A 26561-nucleotide genomic window follows, 5' to 3' on the forward strand; every position below is an offset into this window, starting at 1 on the left:
CTTATCCTCGTTCTTAGTTATTGCAACTTTTTTATTTGTTCTAACGTTACTCATTTTTGTTACTTCTTATATACAAATTTGTGTCTCAATAGACAAATCGGCATTACTTATATACAAATTTATTCTCTTACATACAAAATTGTATCATCTATATTCATTCTTTGTTATTAGAACCTATAATATCACTTGTTCAAACACTAATCGTTCTTTGTACCTTCTACATACAAATTTGTCTTTAATATCCAATTTGTGTCACCTATATACATTTTTTTTTTCTCTTGAATTCAAATTTGTACGTTTTTGTTCTTTTGACAAGACAATTGAGCTTGGCTGTTAATAGAGGATAAATCATTAAAGGGTATGACTTGGAATCTTGGATAATATGTTGTCCGCGAGTATCTTTAGTGGTTAGGGATGGCAACGGGTCGGGTACCCTTCCATTTATAAAATACCAAAACCGTTTCCATTTAATATACTTTATACCAAACCCGTTCCAAAACCATTTAAAAAACCATTTAAATTTCCAAAACCGGAACCGTTCCATAACCGTTTATCATCAGGTACCCATTTACCATTTAACTTTTTTATTTTTTATTTTTTTATTTGAAGATTATATTAACATAAATTAATATTGAGTATGATTTATATTAATTATGATTTTATAATTCAAATTTGTCTAATTTATAGTTTTATTAGTATGCTTCTATAAATATATACGTTTTAATATGCTTTATCATGTTATAATTTAATATCTTAGTAGTTTATTTTTATAGATGATTTATAATATTATTACTATAATGAATCTTTTTATTAAACGGTTCGGGTACCCTAAACCCGACACCAAAAACCAAACCCGACCCTAAAACATGACGGGTTTGAAAACAAAAACCAAAATCGTTTCCAAAACCTATAGGATCGGTTTTCGGGTTTTAAACTGACCGGGTACCGTATGAATAGTGCTCGGATCGGTTTTTTTTGTCATCCCTATTAGTGGTAGGAGTGGTTGTGATAGCACTAATGGTCTTTCTCCAATGTCCAATGGGCCAATGAGGCCCATTTTGTAAAATCATGGGTTAAGTCATTACCTGATGGGTGTATTTGCCTAAGCCCACCTCTATACTAAGTAAAGGCTCGGCCCATTATTTTCCAAAATCCAACCCATCAGCGCACACAGATCATCACTTCATCAGTCATCACTGCTAGGAACGATGACGTTTCGATCCAGTCGATACAAAATTTTTGGGACCCGACAACGAGGACGTGTTTCCCGTGAGCAGAACTGCAGAAGCATCAGAATTGCCCTTTCTTGAGGACTCCGAGTTCGCTCTCCGCTCCTCTCTCTCTCTCTCACTCCACACTCTTCTAGTCCTCTACTGTATCCCTCACTAAGCTCCACCATCTTGTACGGCCCCCAATATTGCTTTCAGTTGGTATTTGTTACTCCGAACGGAAGTTCGAATCGAGTATTAATCATAGTGTTTGTTGATGTATTGTTTAAATTTCCCTCTCAGCTCCTAAATCCAGCCTTAACAATGGCCGAACAAAGTGAGGAGGAGAAGCGAATCGAGTCCGAGCAAATCGAGAAGCTCTACGAGTTTGGCGAACGCCTCAATGAGGCCAAGGACAAGTCCCAGGTCTCCACTCTAGGGTTCCTTTTCTATTTTAGCTGTTGTTGAATTGCACAACAAAAAGGGCCGACGTTTTGATAACGTTAGTTCGGTGGGGGATTTGGTGCAGAATGCCAGTGACTACCGGGGAATTATCGACGCTACCAAGACGAGCATAAAGATTAAGCAGTTGGCGGCGCAGCTTATTCCACGGTTCTTCAAGTTCTTCCCCGAATTCTCCAGCCAGGCCGTGGACGCTCATCTTGACTTGATCGAGGAAGGAGATACACATGTAAATATTTAAGAATATGCGTTTTTCAACAAATATAGTATGATCACATTAAAGCTGTAATTTTTTGGCTCTGAGGTTGATTAGTTGATTGTGCAAAATAATTTAATATATATTCGGAGTGTAGTGAATTTTCTAATTGATCATAGTTGAGGCATTTTATGTATGCACATTAAGGGATAACTAAAATGAATTGTAGTAGTAATTTTGTGGTTGATTCTGAACCTTTTCTTTTGTAGCATGAGATTGAAACTTGCTTTCCCCTTTGTTTTTCAGGTTCGTGTACACGCAATTCGTGGGCTTCCCCTCTTCTGCAAGGATACCCCTGAGTATCTTCCAAAAATTGTAGACATTCTTGTACAACTCCTTGCAGCTGGTAGTTTTCTTTTTCCCCCCTTTTTGAAGTTGGTTGGCTATGAATTTTTTTTTTGAATCCTGATCCTGATGTTGGCTTAATGGTTTTAGAGGAATTTTTGGAGCGAGATGCTGTGCATAAAGCCATTATGTCCTTGCTGAGACAGGATGTGAAAGGTAATTATGCTTTTCTGGGGTTAGGAGGAAAGAGTTTGAACTTTGAATTTAGCCCTTGATGCGTTTGTTGTCTGCTTGCCGTACACATGCTCGTATATTTTATTTTTTTTCTTGCTTTTGTTTCGAGAAAACGTGGTGCATTGTTTTGTACCTGATTTTTGATATGCATCTTTCCTAATCATTGTCTGGAAACTTGAACGTGAGTTTCAACATTCATAGTTATTAAATTTTTGTATGTTCCACATGGTTGGGATGGTTATTTCTTAAAGCAGTTTCTGTATGTAGGAAAAATTACTGGGTCTATGAAACTTGTTTATGGCAAGTATTCATAAAAGCGAGCACATATTTTAATATTGATTCTCACGTGTACCTCCATCGATAAAGGTTTCTTGTTATAAGAATTAACTTGTAAATATAAGGAAATTTGAATGCAGATTTGCAACATAATTGTCAGATTTTGACGTCCAATAAATTTATGATGTCTGTAATACATAACCTTACTCCTTTTTGTTAACCTGCTTGGTGCCCCTTGTAATAAATTTTCACTTTTCGGAAGAAAAAAGAGGAGACATATGAAGGCTGATCTGGTCTTTAAGATTTAGAAGACGATTAAGCGCTGGTTTTGTTGGTTTGATGTCTGTGATTAGAAACTTGTTTTCTCTTTTACACAGAAAGAGAAATTCAATAGGAGCAACCTACTTGATGTGCACGTGAAAGTGGTGATTTACTAAAACTCTGATGAGTTATAACTTATCAGGAATTAATAAGTTTTTTCTCTCTGGTTATTATGTCTAAGAAATGTTTTATTCTTGTTGTTGCAGCTTCATTGTCTGCCTTATTTAAGCATGTTGGGAGTGTTGATGAACCATCTACGGATGAATTTATCCGTGAGAAAGTCTTAAGCTTTATAAGAGATAAGGTCGGGAGATCAACATGTACAATTATTATCACTATCTTTATCATACTTCCTTTTACACATGATGATAGGGAGCTAAAATCACAGGTTTTCCCTCTTAAATTTGAACTGTTGAAGCCTCAAGAGCAAATGGAAAGACATATAACTGATTTGATAAAGAAGGTATGCTTTTGAATTCTCTTACTGTAACTTCTATATGGTTAAAGTTTTCTGAATGTTTTTTCCTCCCAGAAATTTTGAACTGTTTGTCAGTGGATGTTAAATGTTCTGATGTGCTTATGTAACATGTTAACGTCCTTTAAGATGCATGACTAATTTGACTTAGATCCATTGCAGAGTTTAGAAGATGTAACTGGAGCAGAATTTAGAATGTTTATGGACTTCCTAAAAAGTTTGAGCTTTTATGGAGAAAAAGCTCCTCCCGAGCGTATGAAGGAGCTTGTTGAAATAATTGAAGGACAGGCAGATTTAGATACACAATTCAATGTGAGTTGCCGTTACATTTTACTGGTTTAAAGAAGCTGTAGAAAACCCAAATCCATGACTACTTTGTTATGCATTGCCATAAAAATATCTGTATGTTCAAATATAAGGTTGAACTCAGGTCATTTAAACCATTTGCTACATGTAAATTTCAATATAGAATCTTTTTCATCATTAGATCCTCTAGCTTGGATAGTTTGTATTATTTTTGAACCATTATCATGATGTATTTTATTTGAGTGGCTACACAGGTGTCAGATACAGATCATATTGACAGGTTGATATCATGCCTTTACATGGCTCTTCCATTTTTCCTGGTATGTGAACTGCATCCCGTGATCCTGTGTTAAATGATTAACTGTACGTGGTATCTTATGTTCCTTATCTGACTACTGCCATGCCCTTTGAGTGAGTGTAGAGGAATGCATCAAGCAGCAAATTCCTCAATTATTTGAACAAACATATCATACCCGTTTTTGACGAGGTAATGTCCCTTTTATGTGCTCTTATTTGTCTGTGTGTTTGTTGTAATAGTAGTTTTACTTTTGTTTGCTTCACCCAGCATGCAACTTCCTTTTCTTCTCAAAAAAGAAACAAAAAACCTTATGCGTGCTGCTTCTACTTCTTCCTCCTGCATGATATTATGGTGATTTTTTAGCAGATCCTAATCTCAATATATTGCAATTAGCCCCTGTGGGTGAAGAGTTACTTCTTACCTTCTTATGAGAAATATACTAATGATCTTCTTCATGTAGCTTCCGGAGGAACGGAAACTTGATTTACTCAAAGCCCTTGCTGAAATTTCATCCTATACAGCGCCGCAAGATTCACGCCAGATTCTTCCGTCGCTTGTTCAACTACTACAGGTACATAAATTACCCTTCTGGCTGATTGAATAATTTATTGTGAGCTTCGACTTGGCGGGCATGATGTTGCTATTTTTCCTATTTTTATTATCTGCACATTCATTTAGTAAGAGTCTCAGTTTAAAAACGTAAAACACATCTTTTGTTGAAGTAAATTCTATAAATAAAATATTTGAGTTCAACTTTCATGTTTATATAGAATTTTCATGTCCAAGCCATGCTATTTTTCTTTCTCAGAAGTATATGGCTCGGAGGAAGACTGGAGAAGAGATGAACTTTACTTATGTGGAGTGTTTGTTGTATGCATTCCACCATTTGGCTCACAAGGTTATCAATTTGATCTATGTTTGCTGATGCACTCTAGGTTAGTTACTAACTTTTGCATGGTGCTTATATGATTCTGTTATTGTATAGGCTCCAAATGCGACTAACAGTTTATGCGGCTATAAGATAGTGACCGGCCAACCATCAGATAGACTTGGTGAGGATTTCTCAGAGAATTACAAGGACTTCACTGAGAGGTAATACCTTGATTAGGGTTCTTTTGTTTATTTTTCCTTTACGACCTGCAGAGAACCATGCCCAAATATACCTTACATTAAACTTAAATGTTGGCATCACTATACAATACAGTAAAAGAAGTTACACGACTTATCTGTCAGTTACCCTGGAGATACGACAATTCACAATGGTTGCAATTCAGTGGAATTCTAATGTGATGGAATAGTCAACACTTGCACTTTGGTAAAGCTAAGAGGCAGCGTGCTCTTGCCTTTGCCTTACAAATTGGATGTTGATTGAAGATAATTTATGTATCCATCTTTTGCATGGTATTGTCGTTTGGTCTAAACTAGGGATGGGAGATCATCAAGCATCTATTATAAGATAATTATCTCTCGTCGGTCATTTTATTATTGGATCCTTGTATTCTGTTGTATTTGAATTAATATTGATTCGAGAGTTAGAATAAGCGTTATTTTCTTATCAGTACAAAGAATTTTGTGGGTATTAATTTATATCAGATGTTAATATTCAACGATCTTTTTTAGGTCTCCTTTGTCATCTCACTCTTCTGTTGGGTGTCCTACGTAAAATTACAGTATGTGTCATCTGTAAAGTCTGTGGATTGCTAAACTTTAGGAGTTTGAGTTATAGTTTTACCTTCTTTTTTTTGTTTATTTGGGCCTATAGAGGCATCTCCTGTATACTTAACCTGCTCATCCGTTAATCTCGTCTTACATAAAGTCAGAAACTATTAGTTTGTAATGCATGTAATGCATATCTTTCAGCAGTTTCTCGTCTCTTCAAGGGAATCCGAAATCAACTCCTTTTTTATTTTTCACATGTGAGGCAATCCTGGACTAATGTGGAGGGAAATTGGTCCTTGGAAGCTTCTCATGTTTGCTAGCTATGATGAGTGGGTCTTTTGGGAACGAGTCATTGTTACTATTATGTTTCATTATCCTATGAAAATTTGATAGACAAACATGTGCCTAGTGGTAGAGTTGCAGGGGTGTAAATTAGGTGTCATAAGTTCTATTATGGAAACCGCCTCTCCATATGTTATATGGGGGTAAAGTCTGTGTATATTCTGCCTGTTCTCGACCCTGTCCACTGCGGGAGCCTTGTGCATGAAAGTTGTTTACCTATGCTATGAAAATTTGAGTAGTTATGGAACTTGAATAAAGTTTAAGAACAATGAGGTTGTTAAGAAGTACAATAGATGTTCGGTAAGCAATCATGGTTGTTGATTTTAGTTTTTTGTATCGACCAATGGAGTTTGTTACGTATATTATAAGGGCTAATTTTTTTATAAAGGAGATAGTTGGAAACTTGATACATCTACAATGTACTGTTGGCGTCTACTTGGTGCCCCTGCAATAAAATTCATTACTCTATTCAAAAAAGTACTTTTTATATATTGTGCTGTGGAACTGATGCTGGTGCAAGTGCAATAGTTGATATGCAACATGGTTTTCATTTTGAGTGCCTGCTTTTTTCTTTTTATTATTTTTTTTTTACTCTTTTCCTCTGAAGAAAGATATTTTCACATGATTTATTGTTTTTTTCTTGAGCATGGCTTTTTAATTGACTTTTTTGTGTCAATGATGAAGGTTGAAAAATGTAGAAGAACTATCTAAGGCTACCATGAAAAAGTTAACCCAGGGAATGGCTGAGCAAAGCAAAGCAATGGCAGCAGCTAAATCTGATGAAGCAAAGGATAGCATTGTGAGTTGATTATTAGGATATCTAATGGTCTTTGGGAGGTGTAACTTTTAACTATTTCATCTTTTCTTTGTCGTGCAGAAAACTCAAAAACAGAATACGACAACTGGGCTGCGGACCTGCAGCAACATATTGGCAATGACTAAGGTGAGATAGGAATGATTTTCTTTTAATAAAGTATGCTTATGCCTGTATATGTGTACTATAGGTACTGATTCTTATTTAATATTTCAGCCTCTGTATTCAAAAACACCTTCATTTATAGGAGATAAAAGCGTCAATCTCTCTTGGAAAGAAGCAGCGAAACCTTCTTTGTCTTCCACCAGCACTACTGCTGGGTACGTGAAATGCCTGTTCCTCTACTTCTATACTGTGTTTGACATTGTTAATTCTTTTTTCCCAGCTCCTGTAATTTACCCCTTTTTTGTCATCCAATGATCTGTGTTTCACGTGATTGGTATGAGCTCTGCAAACATATTTTTGTTTTTGAAGAGTGGATTGCTGTCAAAACAGTTTCTTAACTTTTGTCAGCTGTGGTTGGTGATATTCTTCTATAATCATATTAGGAAAACTGGATTAACATTATTGGCGTTTTTGGAAATGAACTTCATATTCTTACATTATACTTGAATTATTACCAAGTAGACAGATCTTGATATGTTCTTATTCTGGTGCACCTTTTGGACAGAGGGAAACGGCCTGCTGCTGCTGCTTCCAATGGGTCCAGTAGTATGAGCAAGAAGGGCCGTGGAACTGGTGGCATGCGAAATCAGCTTGTTAATAGGGCATTGGAAGATATTTCTCACGGAGGAAGGGGCGGTGGCAGGGGAAGGGGCGGTGGCAGGGGAAGGGGCAGGGGCAGGGGCATAGGTAGAGGCTGGGGTGGACGTGGACGTGGACGTGGAAGGGGTTACTGGTAGATTTGATTCACGTGCACAGAGGAAGAACAGAGTTTCAAAGAGTTAATATGTACCACAAGAATGGAAATAGAAGTTAATGTACCAAATTTTTTCTGCAGGAATGAGATTTGATACGTAACAGGCAGCGGACCAGTTTTTAGATTTGTTGTGGGCTAACAATTCGATTGCTTGTTCAAGTTTTAACTTGGAGCTTGTTCTAGTAGAATGACTTGGGATGGACTTTTGGCTTCAGATTTAGGAATTGCTTCATGCTTAGCGGTGGGTTTACTCGAGCCAAGTTTGTGTAAGATGGGGTGTTTGCCAATATTGAATGTTTAGACGTTTTGAATGTTTTTCCTGTCGTTTTTAACTCTTTAGATGAGGAAACAACATGTCGAATTGTCGACACAGTATAGAGTGATTGCGTTGGTTTTCTTCTTTACTATGACAATTTAAGGATGGTCACTAGGCATGTTTGAGTGGACTCAGTTAATTAATAATTTCCAAGGATATTCAAACTTGCTGAACCACGGCTATACAAATATTTTCCTTCCCGTCGATGTACATTACTACATTACTTTAGTCACCTACAGAGTCGGCAGTTTTATGAAATGTGTTTAGAGAGTGAAAAAAAAAAATTCATCTCTGGCCTGCCAGCTCTAGGTTCTGGAAATCTGTAGCATTTGAAGTTCAGCTGGTAAGGAGAGCTTATTATTCTGTGCACTGCCGTTGGAACTCGCATATTCCGAAATCTTGGAGTTGCATTCTGTCGTATCTGGTGCTTGATCCAGTGCTTGACCTGGTGCAGCATCAGTTCTTGGAGTAACAGAGTACTCTGCTTTAAGAATGAAGCTTGCAAACCTACCTATTTTCTTCAAAATACTTTCGTTACTTGAATTTGTATCACTTTGATGACCGGGAAAATTTGGTAGCAAGCAAGCTATAAAGATTAGCACACACAGAGTAGAAGCAATGCCGGTGAAAAGGTAGAGACCCCAGAAGCTGTGGAGGCTCAGACTCTCAATATCCTCGGCTGTTCCGTTGGTTGAGCACCCGGACACGGGCTTAAACCAGGTTTCTTCCAACTCCTTAAATTTTCCATTCTCTGATAGCTGTAGAATGGCCCTGGAAACATCGGTGGCTATCGGGGACCCTTTCTGGAATACCTGCAAAGACAAAGTGAAGTGAGAAAAATCTGTTTTCTGTTTATATGAACATGTGATGTCTAAGTTGCAATGAAAACAACTTTACTTACAAAGGCTAAACCTCCAAATCGATAATTGTCTGTAACGATAGTGTATTTTTTGCAGTTCTGACTCATGAATATTCTTGCATAGGGCTGCTCAAGAAAGGCTGCACTGATGTTCTTGCTGTCAAGCTGTTCTGCATAGTCGTCATCACCCGTAAAGGTATTGATGTTATCTTTGTTGATTTTGAGTACTTGTTGCAAATAATTTTTTATGAATGATTCACTATCACTGCCTACTTTTACACCACGTATGTTGGATTCAAAACTTGGCTCCAGTTTATTTACAGTAAGCAGTGAAGAAAGACTAGCTGTATAGCTTGAGGTTAAGACAAACACAACTCCCATCCACACCACTACCACCACTCTGGTGAAGTTGCTTTTAACATTCTCCTCTGCAAAGAAATACATAGCACTATAAATGCTTGAATACATATAGCAAAGTAATATTATAGCTGGATTAATATTTCTGATAGTACTGATACTTACTCTGAGCAAAGAACAAAGTAGAAGAAGTGAACCAAAGTGCAGTGCTAATCTGATTCTTCCGGGTGCGTCCGTATTCTTCTTCATTGGATCGGGCCTCCAAGAACCAAACAATCAATGTTGTGTAAATAAAAATGCCAGCAGTCATCAACCACATTTCCAAGGAGAATGGCTTCAAAAATATCCAGTTTGACTCAACCTCAGCTGGAACTATCATTGACAACCCGGACTCCATATATGGCTGTGTAAACTCCACGATTAGCGATCTGTTCGCCAATATGGTTATGTCACCAACAGCAGCATCATATTTCTGCCACACAAGAGATAAATATCATCAAATCAACATCAAAAGAAAATTAAACCATTAGAAAAGTCTATTCATTGAGAAACCATTAGAAAAGTCTTGCAGAACAGGTTCCAGAGACTATTCCATGAGAAAATTTCTAATCATGTGAAACTTAGTTGTAACTGTAACTTGAGAGGATCAAGTCATTACCTTGTTATAGACATCAAGAACTAGTTCATCATATGTTCCATTGTGAGTCACAAACTCATATGGTAGTTCACCAATCACCTGCTCGAATAATTTAATGCAGAAACCATCATATTTTGTCTCCCCTGATTCATGACTAGTGCTCACAAATTTATTAAATGAGGTTCTATTTGGTACTCCAATCCTCAAAGGCTTCACATCAGTAGGCATAGCCCATCCTTTCGGAGAGCGTTGTGGATTCCCTGGCCAAATCACTGGACCTGCCAAACCTCCTGTCCGATTAGGAGCTTCACCATTTCCCACTATGACCAGAGTTCCATTGTTCGAAAACCCTAATTTGGGTACCCAGAAGTCTAGTTCCTTATATTTCTTTCCAACCACATTTACAATCTTCAACTCCGGAATATAAGATAGCTGGCCGGAACTGAAATTTATTTTGCCACTCAAACCGGCGAAATTGGTTGACAAAATAGTTTCTAAGAACATTTTTGGACTAGTAGAGTTGGTCATTCTCTTCACGGCCTCTGCAACAGTAGAAATGCTATCATAAGCTCTTAAAGCATGAATTCCTAGCTGAAAATCTTCTTCTTCCGGATAATTGCCCCAGAAAGTTTTCCGGAATTGAGTCCTCAAGTTTTTGTAAGAGGTACTATTGTCATCATAAGAAGTCTTGATTCCTAAAGCACCTTCCATGGATGATATAACAGAACTGTCAACAGAGTCAAGTAAATCTGTAATAGTGTCTGCGACTATCCACGCCGAGTCTATCCCTACGAGCTCCTTCTTCTTGGCTTCTTCAAACAAATGAGTTGTTGCAGGCAATGATGCCTGAAGAACTATAAAAACCCGAGATTGCACCTTCATCTCCATTAGCTTGATTAGCTCTTCCTGTATAGCTTCTTTTGGATTCGACAGTAAAGAAAATGGTGGAAGAACCAACCGATACTCGATCTCTGAACCATTTTTTCGTAGTGCCTCAGATAAAAGATCTAGCTTGCCAGAACTACCACCATATACGTCGTCTTCATATATAACCACTACTCTTCTCCAGTTGTAGGAATGAACAATGGATGCAATACATCTCATTTGTTCAACACCATCTCCAACCATTCTTACCAAGTAAGGCCATCGAATCGGCATTAATGGTGGTGTTGTGGCTGCTGAAGCCAGAGAAATAACCGGAATTTGTGCTTCACTTCCAATATCAGCCACTAGAACTGCTTGCTCCCATGTCTCCATCCCAATAATCACCTTCACTTTGTTCTGTTTAATCAGATCCTCAGCTGCCATAAAAAGAAAATAAATGAATACAATTAGCAGAAATTATTACTACTAAGAGAAAGTATTCATGCCCTTAAATTCTTTGAACTAACAATTGAAGAAAGCAAAACCAACCTGCAAAAGCAGCTTTGAGGGGTCCTCCTCCCGCGGAGTCCATGACGAAAAGTTCTAGTTTGTTGTCTAAGGAGTTGTTGTTGAAGTTTTGAACTGCGATTTCCATGGCAGTTTTCTCTTCTTTGCCAATACGAGAGCTGACATCAATGATTGCACCGATGGATGTGATTTTGTCGCTGCTATTGGTGGCGGCTTCAGCTCCATGTAAGATGAAGAGACACAAAAGGAAGCAAGCTTTCGAAACCGAATTAACAGAAATGGAAGAGGAAGGTCGAAGTTGGGGATACATTCCGTTAGTTTAGTTATGTTGAATAAGAAATCATGCAAAGAATTGCTGAGGACCAGCATAATACAGTATAGCATATGATGGGAATTTATAAGATATGGTTTGTGTGATAGTGCGTCATGTGTTGAAGAGTAAGAGATGAAGTTGCAGACGTTAGCGCGTAGTTTGTATTGGATTGGTCTACTGGGACCAAATCAAACAATCTATCTGCCTTTGGAGGGTGAAAGTTTATTGAATAGTAGTACAACAGTATGCCTCATTTGTTAGAATTCAACTTCACCATATGGTCTTCAAGAGATCAAATTGGAATGTCAAAGTTAAGGTGGCCGCTACCTGGTCAAAGCAGATGAAGTTTGCACTGCAAAAAACTTCGGCTTGGGAATTCTGTTGTTGATGAATTTTTTAAATAGAGAAATTTAGTGTGAGTTGGAGAATCTTTGTAAATGATACAACTTTTAAGGATATCTTGGTTATTATCTCTGTAAACCAAAAAATACTATTCTTATTGTGAAAACTCTAGAAGTGAATAGTGCGAATACTTATATTAAGAGAATTCGTGTGAGAGAGTTCATCAATGAGTTTTGTCATCGTCACTGGACACTCGTTGACGTAAGCAAGATTGGATGAACCATATAAATCATTTGTCGCTTAGGTGGAATTTATCTTGATTTGTTTTTCTGATTTCTCTATTTTTTTGCAGTGATCGTGAACACCTTAGGTTGTTTCAGCACAACATTGACATGCTTAAATGTGGAGCTTAATTTATATCCCTTAAAAAGAAAATCCTCTAGAAAAAAATGCATTGATGATATATAGGCCCTATGATTAGATGGGTTAGAAACTTGCAAAGATCGATGTACGTGTCATTTTCACTAGAATAGATCAAAGTCGAATACTTTTTTCAACTTTGAAACATCGTTACCGAAAACTCCTTTGAAACCGATACTACTGCTTAGCCGTGAAGATCGATACCAAATCGGCCGTGTATGGAAGCTCAGTCATTCGAATTCATCAACAAATATCATCGGTTCATAATAGTTATTAAGGCTAGCGCCATGGTCGATGTTGAGACCTATGAAAGGAGAAGAATCGATTGTCGCCTTCGAATCACAAACTCGCTGTCGCCTTCGTTGACGTAGAGGCCTTTAATAGTAATTTGTCAGATTTTCTGGTTTTCTTGTAAATCGTCGGTTCATAGTTTTCTTGTAAACCTCCGATCCAACCTCGAGTCACACAGCTCAACTGCTTATGTGGTATGATTTGAGCAAAAAAAACGTGATGACCGTCGATTTATGATTTTTTCGGTCGGACCAACGGTACGATAGGTTTCAAAAACTATGCATTTTTGCATTATGAAAAAAAAATCCCGACACTTCGTTATGAATGCTTTAAATTGATAGGGAAGATGCACAATATGGAGTTCGTCTTTCGGGTGATGGATTCAAGGGCGTACCCAAGGGCCGACACTAAGCCGTAGCCTCCTAAAATTTATATATATACATATATGTGCTTAATTTTTTTTATAAAAAAAAAATACTTAATATAATAATAAGAAACGATACATAACAATAATAACCTTGATATTATACATTCCATTATTGTTAATATTAAATAACTATCCATAACAACACTTATTTTTTTAAAAAAAATTAGATTGCATTTGAAATATGACTTGTACTTATACATTTATATATTATTTTATCATGATCTTTAATTAGTTTTCATCAATTTTAATATTATTTATGTTTAACCTTTTGGGGTTGTTTTATGAGACCAAACATCAAGATACTGTTCATTGATAATATTATTTCAATGAGTTCTATTATGATAAAATAGCCCTGAAATTTTTTCTCTGGGAACGCTATCCCCATACCCCATTAAATTTTTTCCCGCAAATCAAAATATTATTATTTTAATATTAAACCACCCCATTATTACTTCCTAGCTCAGCCCCTAGATGGTTCGGGGACTACTATATTTGTGCATGGGCTTGTTTTTCCTTGGAAATTAAGGGACAAAATAAATGATGCAGTCTTTGCTAGCTATACCGGTATACTTTGAAAACATAAAACATAAAATTTAAATTTAAAAAAAAAAACAAAAAACAAATAGTGGTTAAAAACAAGAGCAAGCGCAAGTCATATCGTGTAGGAGAAGGCTTATCTTAATGTCTTGTCTTCGTATGGAACATTTTTGTTACTTGGTCAATACTCAATACATATATTTATGTACGGTTGTCTTCTACATAATTAGCTTAATTTAGTCTTCTCTTGATAAAAGATTAATTAAGAGCACAATGACCAAGTGATTTTACATAAATACAGAAACGAAAATGACATGTAATTCATCAATTTGGTAATCCAATAGGTTTATTCCACTCCTTTATCTCAGAATCATTGTCCAAAATTTTTTGTTTTAATATAGATTTCATTATTTTTTAAAGCATAGCTTATAATTCATTGTTTTTGAAAAAAACAATGAAATTAAGATTCACCCGATAAAACTCATCGATAATGGATCTTGTTAGAAAGAACTTTATGCACTGATTCTGAATATGTCATTTTTTATAAAATCTAACATCTATTTTGAGAATTAAAACATTTTAAAATTTTGTTAAGAAACTACTTGGGATCCTATAAATTATAATTATATGAGTTACCTAGCACTACTGATACAGAAACCAGTATTTGCAACTCAAATCCCACAAAATTGAATTTTCCAACAATTAATTCTACTTCTACGCATAATTAATTTTAATTAACAATCAAATTCAACATAACACGCATAAATATATACCTACAAGAAATACTGAGAGACAGACACGTCACTGCCTCTCCAAATCTTCAACACACACGTCATCTCCACGACTCTGGACCCTCGATCTATCCCTGCTAAGCATCCTTCTAAACGAGCTTATCCGCGAACCCGACCCATTTTGGTCCATAGGTGGAGCCGACGGTTGGGCCTTGTCTGGGCCCAGTTTATTCTCCTCCGGCTGGACTTTCATGGGCTCCGCCGTGGTCCGACATACTGGACAGGTGGTGTTGGAAGCAAGCCACACATCAATACACTCTACATGAAACATGTGCTTACAATTTGGTAAAAGCCTAACGGGAGTCTCATCGATTATGTTCCCCAAACAAACCGAGCACTCTACGATCGATTCACTGTTTTGATCACTGGTTGACTTGTACGGGAGCCTAGGCAGTGATGCTATGACTGATGGGTTGAGCCCGATCTTGGGTGGGTCGTCGTCCCTGTAATTCGGTACGTCCGGCGCGATTTGAGCGCTTATAAGACGATTGAGCGTGTTACGGCGTTGTCTGATCTCTCGAAGTTGTCGTCGTCGAAGATATCGCGAGTAGAGATGAAGCATGACGATGAGGATTGTGATAACCAGTAAGGAAATGATCGATATGATCAAGATCCTACGGCTGGGGCTGAAGCTGCTGCTGCTGCTTTGATCATCATCGTCGGAACTCATGATTGCTTCACCTTTTCCATTTTTTGATTCAGCTCTCTCTCAATATATATTAATTCAAGTGTGTATTTGTTTATATTTCATTTTCAATTTTGTTGACTTTAGGATGAATGGGCGTACGTAGTAGGTTTTATTTTCAACAAATCTACAAATAATTCCTCTAATTGCGTAACCCCGGAGTTGGTTCTATTAGAAATCTCACTCCATACAATAATTGTCCGTATTGGGTCCATACGGTTTTATTCTATTCTAAACCATCTCATTGAATGGTACTTGAGTCGATAAAAAATGTCTAATGAACATGTAAGGTTCTTGATGGATTTACTTATATAAACTACTCGGTTGAAACTTATTCAACCAATACGATATATATATGAATCATAACGGGTCCATGACATTTTATATAAACACATAGATCTTAGGTTTGAAATATCTCATCAATATTTTGGAGTCACACTCCCTAACGAAATACTAGGAAAGTGCTCAGATTCCACACACGAAAACTCGTAACATGCGGCCTGTGGGGTCCAAACTGCCCTGCATTAGAGAGGTTCCAATGAGGAACACAAAAATCTCCCTCCAATGGCGTTGTTTTGAAAATCAGATTGGGCATCCAAAAGTCATAACTTTTCTTTTGAAGTAAGAATTTTATTCCAAAAGGGGGGGAAATACAATTAGGTGGATCACATCCTACATATTTCCAAATACCCAACATATCTATCGAATCATAGAAGGTTACTTATTTTCTACTTAATTTATATATAGGGCTCTACTTCTACATGGACCCACGAGGGGGCCCACATGACACAACATCAACATGTAAAACACCCATAATATATAGTTTCTTTTTGTTAGATTACCTAATACAAATACAGCTTGATCGTTAGAAGACTTGATTGTTAGAAGACAAACGTAGAATATTAAAACCATTTCATACGTTAGAAAAGTGGATGGGATGGCTAAATATTAATTTGGTCCTCAAGCCAATTTTCTAAAGCATGCATGACTTTAGGTCATGATCATATCATAATAGAGTTGATTTTCCTTTAATTTCAAGCCCCTTTCACACGTTATCCAATGTTAGAGGTGGAAGACATTTCGCCATTATCATCATGTAATCCTGATAATGTTAGTTGAAAAAACAAGGCTTGACCGTTATTTAAGTGAGTCCACAAAAATTTGAGGATTGACCTTGAAAATTGGGGTTAAGCCCAATACTTCTATCTATTTTACAGGTCCATCAAGATCGGGGTTCACGATCCACTAATCGCCCATGTGATACATTAGGCAGCCTGACACCATCAGTGTGTCCTCCTGACTCCTAACTTGTTTGTTTCTCATCTTTTCACTATTTTATAAATCTTGTTTTATCACTTTGTAAAGATCACCTTTACTTGTCACATAACCACTTGCATGAACCCAAATTCTAAGATATTACTTTAACACTCTTCTTGTTACAGAGGACTATATAAATAGTTCTTTCCCATCCTTGGAAAGGGCATGCATAAATAAGCTAGCTAGCCTAAACACTCTATCCCAATTCTCTGTCAAAATACTCACCCCAAACACAATCCTTTGTCGGTTTTCGTCCACGATCACTTTTTTTTTCATCTCCATTACTGACTTGATCGTTGGAGTCTCTTCGACCGGTACCCCTAATCCGGTCCGGTCTAAGAGCTTCTAACGGTTCATCTCTTTGTAGTGTTGCAGGAACCAAAGGTTGCAGACGACCCTACATCATCGAAAGTTGAATATTTAACAATTGTAGGTTGAGGCACCAACATGTATAGCGTATGTGGCATTTTACTGGGTTTCTGAGAGGTTTTGTGTCAACAGAATAAGACTATGATATCTTTGGAATTCTCCAATATTTGAAGCAAGACTAATTAGAGTTTCAAGTCTCCCATGAGCCCAAATTATGTTTACTAAAGATCAATTGATTCTAAATCGTTATTACTGAATCGAACAAATTAATCCTTGACCGAATATCAATAATCTGTTTATTTTAAGGAAAATCAATTTCCTGGGAGAACTTATAATTCATATTTTCATCAAGATGTTGGTTGCGCCAGTGAACTATCAACAGCATGTTTGCTTCATAGCGATTAAAAAATTGAAAATGAAATGCATATGTAATTATTACTACCTCAATCTTTCAATAATTTTGATGGAAAGTAATTTTTTAGCGTTTCGATTATGGTAAGTTATTTTTTTGATATTGGGTATTTGACTTATCTATTATTAATGATCATATATCTTAATGATTGGCAAGCGTTTAAAAAGGTCCCGTAGCTCAGTTGGTTAGAGCGCTGGTCTTATGAGCCGGAGGTCGCGAGTTCGAGCCTCGCCGGGACCATAAATTTTTCTTATTTTTTCGTTCTCACACGAGCTGGGCCCAGATCTTTATCTAACTCATGTCCAGTTAGCGTGCCGAAAATCGGTCCAACACTATACAAGCCAGGCCCAAAGCAGCGAGTTTATTAAAAGCCGCGCCGAAACTATCAGCGACTCCACATGCGCCTGCCGTAGACCCAAGCAATGAATCCAGGCCCTGACCCACATAACCCAGAAGGCCAGAATTACCAGGAATCCCGGATGCTCTCAAGCCGCAGCTGGAGCCTGGACAGGTCCATTTTTCGTATATTATTTTTGTCTGACTTAACAAGATGGACTCGAGCAAGACCCAAATCACCCCAGCCATTTTGATTTCACGACGACATCTATCGATATAAACAATTATAAAAATCACCCCAGCCATTTTGATTTCACGACGACATCTATCGATATAAACAATTATAAAAAGAAAAAACCCATCTTTATCATTCCTTGTCATAGTTTGTTCTCCTGTCAACGTTTGCCTCAAATTGTTGATCTTTTCAAACAAAAAGGCAGACCTACTAACGCTACAGTGCATAACTCAATTATTTGGTTGTTGAGCTTTGATTGAGGAGAGTTAGAGGGAGACCTATAAAGGGGATATTATATGATTTTTCTATTTCTTAAATATTCTTAATTTAGGTTGAATACACACAAAAGGCTGATACTGGGCCATGGCAATCCGCATTCCACACCCACCTTATGTTCTTTCAAGTTTCAAGCTTTCCTTCTCCTTTACTACAAGTACCGGGCTCACCACCTTGTCTTTTGTCCAAAATCTCGATTGTCCATTTGCCCGAAAAGGAGTCCCTGCAGTGTCTTCTCCGGTATTGATTCTAGACCCAGATGTTGTTTCTTTCTCCCATCTTTGATATTTTTGTCTTGTTTGCTCTCAAATTTTAGTCAACAAATTTTATTTTGTGGATACCCTTTTCTTTAATTGGAAGCATGTGTTGGATCTGGGTTATGTGGTAAGGGGTGAGCTCCATTGACTTCAACCAGATTGCTGGATTTCTTTAGTCAAGGGTTTGTGTTACTTCTTATATGACCTGGTCATTGTTTTATTTTTAGCAAGTTTCTCTGTTTTGTGGGAACTGAAGCTTTGTTTTGTTTGATATTAACCTTTGTCTTATTGAATATACATACTGGATTGGGTACTTATAGCTTTCTCAGGGAGGATAGAGTAGTCTCTAAATAACTCTTGATAGACAGCATGGACTCCGGTAGACAGTTTAAAATCATTGCTTAAAATCATGATGTGTTGATTATTATGATATCTTACTTCCAAATATTATATGTTGGCACTAATGGAATGCAATTAATGTTAGTGTATCTTTTCAGTAATAGGTATTTTGTGTCGGTATTATTAGTGTCATGATTACTACTGTAACACAGTTGCTTCCAGTACAATTTTCTTCTCATCATCAGGGCAGGAGAAGATTTTAAGGCTATGTTAATTACTTTGAAAGGGTCCTGTCATTGGATGTCTGCTTCGAGCTGATATTAATGGTGTCCATATTGCACTGATTCTCAGGGTTAAATAAAATACATATGCTCAAGATCAGAAATGGGTTCTGGAGATTGGTTTAAGACGATAATTAGCTTAAAGAAGGTGAAGGTCAACTCTTCAAAACGAGTCAAGGTATGAAGCCCTCTTAACTTCATTTACGTTGATTGGAAAACCAGGCTATTCAGTTTCTGACTACTATTGTTAAATTGCCTTTTACATGAATATATTGAAATGAAGGACTGGAATATTGTCTGTTTTTAGCATTACTGCTAATTGAAAAGTATTATTTTTATTGTCATTGGATGAGCATATATAGAATATTTCTTTGTCTTTCATGATTCCAGAGTTCTTTCTGTCGTAAAAGTATGTAGAGATGGTTATCTAGAGGCACTACTGCAAACAAAAAGTCATCATCAAAAGTCTTTGTTCCAATAGTTTGAGGTCGGTTACGTTAATCCATCAAAGAAATCAGTTTAAATCCACTACTTCGATCTTATCTAGATCTATATAAAAAAAAAAGGCAGTTTTCTTCCCACCACAAGGAGACAAGAAAGAAGAGAAAAAAACTAGCAATATATTTTGTTTACTACTTTTCTAGGTACCTCGTTACTGCGATAAAGGTTTTCCTTTTCCATACTGTGACACAGGGCGCTTCAGCTGTAGCAAAATCCAATGGCTTCAAAGAAAAGAATCAGCTAAAGAAAGAGTCTGTCAGTGTGGCTAATGGCTCTACCGGTAGAAATCATGGAGTTCTTGCTATCCGAGATGAGAATTTAGCTGCAACTCAAATCCAAACAGCTTTCCGTGCCTATTTGGTATGTCAAGTGAGAACTCACTGAGTTCATTATGTATATTTATTCGCTTCTATGTGTCTCTATCTGTTTTCATGTTTGTTTTGCTTTTGAGGATTTCCTTTTATTTTTCATGTATGGCTAAATCTTAAAATGCCTACATTTCAACTTTTGTGGTAAAACTTCTGATGAATGCAAATTGTATACTGGCCCATCTATTCAACTTAGTTCTGCTAAAAAATTCCTCAATCCCACTTGTGCAAACAAACCCCATGGTGCGGTAATGAGGAAAATGAACCATGCGAGAAGTAGAGTCCCAATGACCACTCTGGGTACTCACTACTCAGCAACTAATTTGGTCATTCTTTGTGGTGAAGGAGTTATGAAGGAAGGCATTTACTGACAGTATTTTATTGGTGTCATGATTCATCATCCTTGTCAGTTGTTGACGTTTTTTGATATACTGGAGGTGGAAATAGTGCTTTCGTTCTACCCAAGTTGTTTTGTCTCTCTTCTTGACTCAGATACACCTAAAGTCCTAAAAAGGAAAGAAGGAAAATCTTAACCATGTGTACATAAAGTAATAGATAAATGATTTTTTTTTTCTTATTGTATTTTATAGTATAAAAATCTCACTCCATGATGCAGGCCAGGAAGAGTTTGCGTCGCATGAAAGGAACAGTTAGATTACAGAATGTGACCTTAAATCATTCTGTTAAAAAGCAAGCAGTGACTACACTGAGCTATCTGCATACCTGGAGCAAAATTCAGGCACATATTAGAGCTCGACGCCATTGTATGGTAACAGAAGGCAGGATAAGACAGAAGAAATTGGAGGATCAACTAAAACTAGAGGCAAAGCTTCATGACCTAGAGGTTAGATATATGGCTTACAAGTTCAGTGGGCTTAATTAATTTGCGGCCTAATTATGTCATAAAGTTTTACATTAAGTATTTCAAAACACTTCATTTTATTTTATGACTTTTTAGTTTGTCTTTCTATTAGCTTCTTGGTATCAAGTTCTAACTGAAAACAATTTGCAAACTAATGGGGCCATTCTCATACGGGATTAATTTCTATTTTTTATAATCTCTTGATCAGCATCTGGTTTCTTAGACGACCAAGTAAGTTAGCAAAAATTGTTGGATGCTTTCAATAAATTACCTTTAAATCCTTCTACACTTGCCTCTGCATGCAATTGTAAAACTCTTAATTCAATCTTTGCTTCACAATCACATCTTGTAAGCTTCAAATCACTGTCTATCAGCAGACTGTATAGAGGTTTTGATGCAATTTGAAACTCATCCCAAAATTGTAATTTTAACTTTCCAACGTAGACCTGGATTGTTGAGAAATTGTGCATTTACTGAGTCTGGATAATCCTTTGATATGTTAAGATCTTCATTTTATGTATGTCCTACATTACCTCCTCACTAAAAGTCACTGTTACTTAATGACAGGTTGAATGGTGTGGTGGCGCTGAAACAATGGAGGAAACGCTTGCTAAAATACATCAGAGAGAAGACGCGGCAGTTAAGAGGGAGCGAGCTATGGCATATGCCTTTTCTCATCAGGTATTTTTAAGCCTGCATATGAATTTTATTGCTTCGGGTATCCCCGTGAATTTGAAAATCACTGATAGAAAGTTCGTAATTACAGTGGAGAGCTAACTCCAGTCAATACCTTGGGCTGAATAACTGTGAACTTGGCAAAGCTAACTGGGGATGGAGCTGGAAGGAAAGATGGATTGCTGCTCGCCCATGGGAAATCCGCATCCCTACCAAACCCATTAGCCCAATGAAATTGCAGAATAAACAGGCTAGTAATGTTTCTAAAAACATAAATTCACCTGCAAAAAAGCCATCAAATCCTTCACCTTTGAAAAAACCATCAATTTCTACGCCTATGAAAAAAACAACAATTTCTCCTAAGCCTTCTTGGCCCAATGGGAAGGGGAACATAAAGGCGAGAAGATTGTCTTACCCTCCTGCTGAGAAGCCTGCTGCTAATGGAGTGAGAGCTGAAACTGAGAAAGAGAAGCCTGCTGCTAATGGAGTGAGAGATGAAACTGAAGAAGAGAAGCCTGAAAAGGAAACAGTTGGTGTTGTAGTCTCCAACCAATGATATGGAGAAAAAATAGTATATTTGGTTTGCTGTGAATTGCGTGTTGCAGAGAAGTGAGGGAAAGTCCATCCTGTTCCTTAATTTATATAGCCATTTGTGTTTTATATACAGGGTATTAGCAAGATTCATGTCATGTTTTCTTAATGCGGGCTGGAATGAAGCTGGTCATCTTTCTTGGAACAGACACGACCATCTTTTTATTTATTTATTTATTGTGTGTATATTTAAAAACATGTATTATTTCTACTGTAAATAGACACAAATTTGTAAGGGCTGATGTCAGTTGAATGTGCAATGCTGCAATTTTTTTGCCTTGAATATTTATCCACTGTTACCACCACAGGCACCAGGCAGGCAGCCTTCATCTTTGGACTACTTTCTTTTCTTTTTCTTTTTTGCTTCTCTCTCTAGAAGACTTCTCTGATGGAGGCATAATAAAGCCGGGATTTGATGACCTTTAAACCTTGATGTTGAGGAGGAAAATATTGCTATTAGAGCAAGCACAATGATGATTTTTTTATGGGGCATGAGTAATATATGAGGATTTGTGTTTTGTCAATGTGGCTGGACCAACGAAATGTATTGGTACAATGATGTAAATTTGTTTCTTGATTTTTATGTAATAGAAGTGGGGTCCGATATTGATTTTTGTTTAAAAATGTGAGTGTGTTAGTGATAGAACTCACATGTAGAACAAATATGGGGGCATGAGCTTTGTCATTCCCCATGTTGGTGCAAGCAAATTTGGGTCATCAAAAGTACTCCATGGCCCAACAAAAGTGCACCATTGGAAGTGCTCTATTCAATTTCGAATAGTCGCTTAAGCAATCACAATGGTGGTTTTTTGCTGGGACATGAGTAATGTATGAGAATTTATGTTTTACTGATATAGTTGTATTGGGAGACGTGTTTTATTGATGTGGCTGAGCTAACAAAATGTAGTAATACAATGGTGTGAATTGGTTGGTTTTACTTTTTGTGTCATAGATATAGGATCCAGTATTAATTTTTGTTAGTGGGATTGGGACTCATGTGTTGGAGCTAACATGAACGCCATCCACCTTCCCTTCCCCATGTTGTTCCAAGTAAAAATGGGACAACACAAATTTACCAATGGAACCGGGCTGAGCCAAGTAGGAACTTTGATAAGTGCAGCAAAGGCAATGATGCTATATTGCTATGGGCATGCTACCTGATTAATGCTCAGTATGGGCCCATCTAGCAATTTTATGGGCCCAACATAGAAGCCCGTACGCACACGCACTGACAGTCTGTAAACTCGTTATTCTGCCCAACAAGAAAATCATCAACTGATGATCTCATTGATCCTGAAACGATTCTCGATACTTTCATTACCAATACCACCATTGCCAAAATACAGGGCACCAAACTTTTCGCTCATGGACTCTTCTTCAACAACCTCCTTCGCTTGTGGCTCCCAGAGGCTCCTTGCTCTGGCTCAGCAACTCCGCCTATATAAGGCACCTTCTCCCTCCGACGATGAAATTGAGGAGAGGCGCATCGAGGAGACTGCAGGGAAAGTTGTGTCCCAAGTGGGATTTCAAGAATCGGTCACACCTGTTGCCGCAGATCCAGAGAGGTTTAGACCTAAACGAGCTGCGGTTTTGATCTGCCTCTTTGAAGGTGATGCTGGGGACTTGCGTGTCATATTGACCAAGAGGTCCTCTAGATTGTCTACTCACTCGGGTAAGTGGATTTGAGAACTTTTTATTTGGTTGATCAGGAAAATTAGGGAATGATCATTTTCTTGGTTGATCAGGAAAATTAGGGAATGATCAGAAAATGATTGAAATCTCAATCACTCAATTCCATTTGCTTTTATGGTTAAGTGGGGTACATAAAGTTGAGTAATTGATTTCTTTTGTTACTTGTATTAGATTGAAATAAAGTAATGTCGATGAATGTTGGGCGGAAATTTAGAGTGTGGACACCCTTTGCTGGAGACCTTAAAGTGGTTAGAATTGAGTAATAATCACTGAAGGTTCGTAATGTTAGTCTGAAACTGAATTATTATGAAGAGAACCAGCTTTCGACTTATGTGGAATTATTGTTGTTGTGGCCTTTAAGAATCTGTTAATTTTGGGAAGATTTCTTTTTCTTTGTGGTCCTTTCGTCCTTGGAGAACGTATGAAAACTGATCTCAATTGCCAGAGATGGTATGAGTGCGACCAACATGTCAAATGCAAATTTCATTCCTTTTAAGTTATCACATTGTTCTACAGAAGCAATATCTTTTTTCCCGAATGTTCACTGTGGATGGGGATTCGAACCCTGCCCTTTGGCAGGGCGGTGAGGAGCTTGACCAGTTCAACTAGTGGTGCTCCAAAGAAGTGGTTTTGATCAATTGGGTTTAGGATGTAGTGGTTTGACTACTGGATCATTGTGTGATTTCAGGTGAAGTTTCGTTGCCAGGTGGTAAAGCAGAGGAGGATGATAAGGATGATGGAGAGACAGCAACAAGGGAGGCAAAGGAGGAGATTGGTTTGGATCCTTCCCTTGTTGGTGTGGTTACTGTTCTTGAACCATTTTTGTCCAAGGTATAATGAGATTACATTTCTCCTCTTTTGAGCTCACACTGCCACTAGATTTGTTTTTACTTCTGTGCCTTGCATGATATGACTCCAATTGATTTCAAATATGAATAATTTAGGAGACTGCTAGATAGAGGCATGGATAAATATTGTAGTTTCCACTAAATTATGGGCAGTGATTACTTTTTGTTTTTGAAGTATCAACTTTATGGCTCCTGAATCATCTCTTCTGTGAGTTGCTGGAGTTCACCCTTCTTAGATAAAATAAGAGCTACATTGTCGTAGCTAATGTGTTTCAGAATATCTTTCTTACATTGGCATCTTAATTTCCATTGTATTTCAATAGGAATGGAAATTTTTAGTTTCATGTGTAAAGGCAATGACAAGATAAATGAGAAAAGAACCCCAGAACTGGCATTAAAGTCCTTTGGTTTTTGGATCAAGAGTCAATGCCAACCTTAACTCCTTTGGAACAAGTATACTCCACGGCTGAGTTTCATAATGCTTATGTTTTGATGGGGTGATTTTACTTTACTTATTAGGGTGTTAGTATATGACAAGAAAAATTCTCTCTTGATATAACAGAGATGAAATCTCTTATCTTCTTCAGTTTCTCGCAATTGTTGTTTTTCTGTGCAGCACCTCTTGAGGGTGGTTCCTGTAGTTGGCATACTTAGTAATACGAAAGCATTTGTACCGACACCAAATCCAGCTGAAGTGGAAGCGGTATTTGATGCGCCATTGGAAATGTTCATCAAGGTAACCCTTATTGATTTACACTGACGAGATTATCTATATCTATGTTTTTGGTGCTTAAAAAAATGTATGCATGTAATGCTTTGATCAGGATGAAAATCGAAGAGAAGAGGAGCGTGAGTGGATGGGAGAGAAGTATTTGATCCATTTCTTTGACTACGAAACTGAGAATAAGAAGTACTTGATATGGGGTTTAACAGCTGGGATTTTGATTCGGGCTGCATCAGTGATTTACCAGCGGCCAGCGGCGTTTGTCGAGCAGAATCCTAACTTCAAGCTCCCTAGAGTTGTAAATAAAGATACTGTTATGCGCTAGATGTTAAAGGTAATTTGAATCTTGCTCTGAATGCGCCAAGTACAGCTTCTATTTATCACAACGCGGACCTGCTGGAAGTTATTACATGTTAAAAGTAAGAAGTTATGTTCACTGAAACAATAGCATTGTTTAGGCGTACTACATTATTAATCTGAGGCCAAGAAAAGCTGGTCCTCTGGAGATTCCATGCATCAAGTATCAAGAAATTCTTGGGTGATCGAGAATTATTGAGTGCAAAATTCTGGAGCTGTCGCAATTGACTTCCTTCTGCTTTTCTATATTCAGTGATGCTTGGGATGAGGGGCCTGGGTTTTAGTTCCCCCGTAGCAGAAAAAAATTGCAGAAATTCTTGGGTGAGCGAGAATTATTAAGAGCAAAATTCTGAAGCTGTTGCAGTTGACTTCCTTCTGTTTTTCTATATTCAGTGATGCTTGGGATGAGGGGCCTGGGTTTTAATTCCCCTGTAGAAGGGAAAAAATTGCTGAATGGATTAAAAATTTCTGCTTGTGTAAGTTTCAACTACCAAGTTGCTATTGAAGGATTTGATTCTTAGTTTTGTAAAAGCTAATTGGGTTTTTCTCAGCAGAATCAATAGGCTATTGTGATGCGACAGTATCTTGCTCTTCAAATTTACAAAAGAATGTTTTAGCAGTTGTTTCAATAATACCCTTTGTGCCTTCTGGCAATTCCAAGATGCAATGAGTACGAGAAAAACTTGCAAGTCTAAGAAATTGGAGGGTTTGAGGGCGCTAAAATTGAGTGATCCAAGTTTGAAGAATAATCAACATGGGACATCTTAGGAAATTTTATTGTTAAAAGCAACTGCCTCAGAAAATGGTAGATTTATTCTAAACAACCAAATATGATCCGTACATATGTTCAAAATACCAGAGGGAAGCCATGAAACGGATTCTTCAAGAATCATGGTTTC

At 37.4% G+C, this 26561-nt stretch overlaps 5 protein-coding genes and 1 non-coding gene across 8 annotated transcripts; 4 read left to right on the plus strand and 2 right to left on the minus strand.

Annotated features, from left to right (window-relative positions):
• The first annotated feature begins 1222 nt into the window (after positions 1 to 1222).
• LOC119989462 (apoptosis inhibitor 5-like protein API5) lies at positions 1223 to 8170 on the plus strand. 2 transcript variants are annotated; one of them, XM_038834997.1, is made up of 17 exons: positions 1223 to 1402; positions 1512 to 1634; positions 1738 to 1899; positions 2173 to 2272; positions 2362 to 2427; positions 3249 to 3346; positions 3431 to 3505; positions 3680 to 3829; positions 4078 to 4143; positions 4245 to 4310; positions 4582 to 4692; positions 4930 to 5019; positions 5107 to 5213; positions 6807 to 6921; positions 7000 to 7065; positions 7153 to 7256; positions 7607 to 8170. In XM_038834997.1, the coding sequence occupies exons 2-17, from the start codon at positions 1533 to 1535 to the stop codon at positions 7836 to 7838; spliced, it is 1710 nt and encodes a 569-aa protein (XP_038690925.1). In that variant the 5' UTR covers positions 1223 to 1402; positions 1512 to 1532; the 3' UTR covers positions 7839 to 8170. The 2 variants fall into 2 exon arrangements, with proteins under 2 accessions (XP_038690925.1, XP_038690924.1); XM_038834996.1 differs by having other exon boundaries at positions 1223 to 1634.
• Positions 8171 to 8336: 166 nt separating this feature from the next.
• Positions 8337 to 11834, minus strand: LOC119989461 (glutamate receptor 2.7-like). The gene is made up of 5 exons (XM_038834994.1): positions 11438 to 11834; positions 10046 to 11325; positions 9553 to 9859; positions 9073 to 9458; positions 8337 to 8983 (listed from the first exon to the last, which is right to left on the minus strand). Exons 1-5 carry the CDS (start codon positions 11724 to 11726, stop codon positions 8477 to 8479), a joined length of 2769 nt encoding a protein of 922 aa, XP_038690922.1. The 5' UTR covers positions 11727 to 11834; the 3' UTR covers positions 8337 to 8476.
• Positions 11835 to 14359: 2525 nt separating this feature from the next.
• Positions 14360 to 15257, minus strand: LOC119989449 (RING-H2 finger protein ATL40-like). The gene has a single exon (XM_038834969.1). It carries the CDS (start codon positions 15205 to 15207, stop codon positions 14548 to 14550), a length of 660 nt encoding a protein of 219 aa, XP_038690897.1. The 5' UTR covers positions 15208 to 15257; the 3' UTR covers positions 14360 to 14547.
• Positions 15258 to 17486: 2229 nt separating this feature from the next.
• On the plus strand, positions 17487 to 17560 carry TRNAI-UAU. The gene has a single exon. It is a non-coding gene; the product is annotated as a tRNA-Ile (tRNA).
• Positions 17561 to 18190: 630 nt separating this feature from the next.
• On the plus strand, positions 18191 to 22324 carry LOC119988218 (protein IQ-DOMAIN 1-like). 2 transcript variants are annotated; one of them, XM_038833179.1, is made up of 6 exons: positions 18191 to 18407; positions 19115 to 19222; positions 19738 to 19905; positions 20530 to 20757; positions 21343 to 21456; positions 21542 to 22324. In XM_038833179.1, exons 2-6 carry the CDS (start codon positions 19148 to 19150, stop codon positions 22004 to 22006), a joined length of 1050 nt encoding a protein of 349 aa, XP_038689107.1. In that variant the 5' UTR covers positions 18191 to 18407; positions 19115 to 19147; the 3' UTR covers positions 22007 to 22324. The 2 variants fall into 2 exon arrangements, with proteins under 2 accessions (XP_038689107.1, XP_038689108.1); XM_038833180.1 differs by lacking the exon at positions 18191 to 18407 and adding an exon at positions 18462 to 18606.
• Positions 22325 to 23306: 982 nt separating this feature from the next.
• On the plus strand, positions 23307 to 26291 carry LOC119988033 (nudix hydrolase 15, mitochondrial-like). Its single transcript, XM_038832942.1, has 4 exons — positions 23307 to 23713; positions 24422 to 24564; positions 25198 to 25317; positions 25406 to 26291. Exons 1-4 carry the CDS (start codon positions 23320 to 23322, stop codon positions 25628 to 25630), a joined length of 882 nt encoding a protein of 293 aa, XP_038688870.1. The 5' UTR covers positions 23307 to 23319; the 3' UTR covers positions 25631 to 26291.
• Positions 26292 to 26561: the final 270 nt, after the last annotated feature.

This window comes from Tripterygium wilfordii, chromosome 21, assembly GCF_013401445.1.
Source record: "Tripterygium wilfordii isolate XIE 37 chromosome 21, ASM1340144v1, whole genome shotgun sequence".
Lineage (NCBI taxonomy): Eukaryota > Viridiplantae > Streptophyta > Magnoliopsida > Celastrales > Celastraceae > Tripterygium > Tripterygium wilfordii.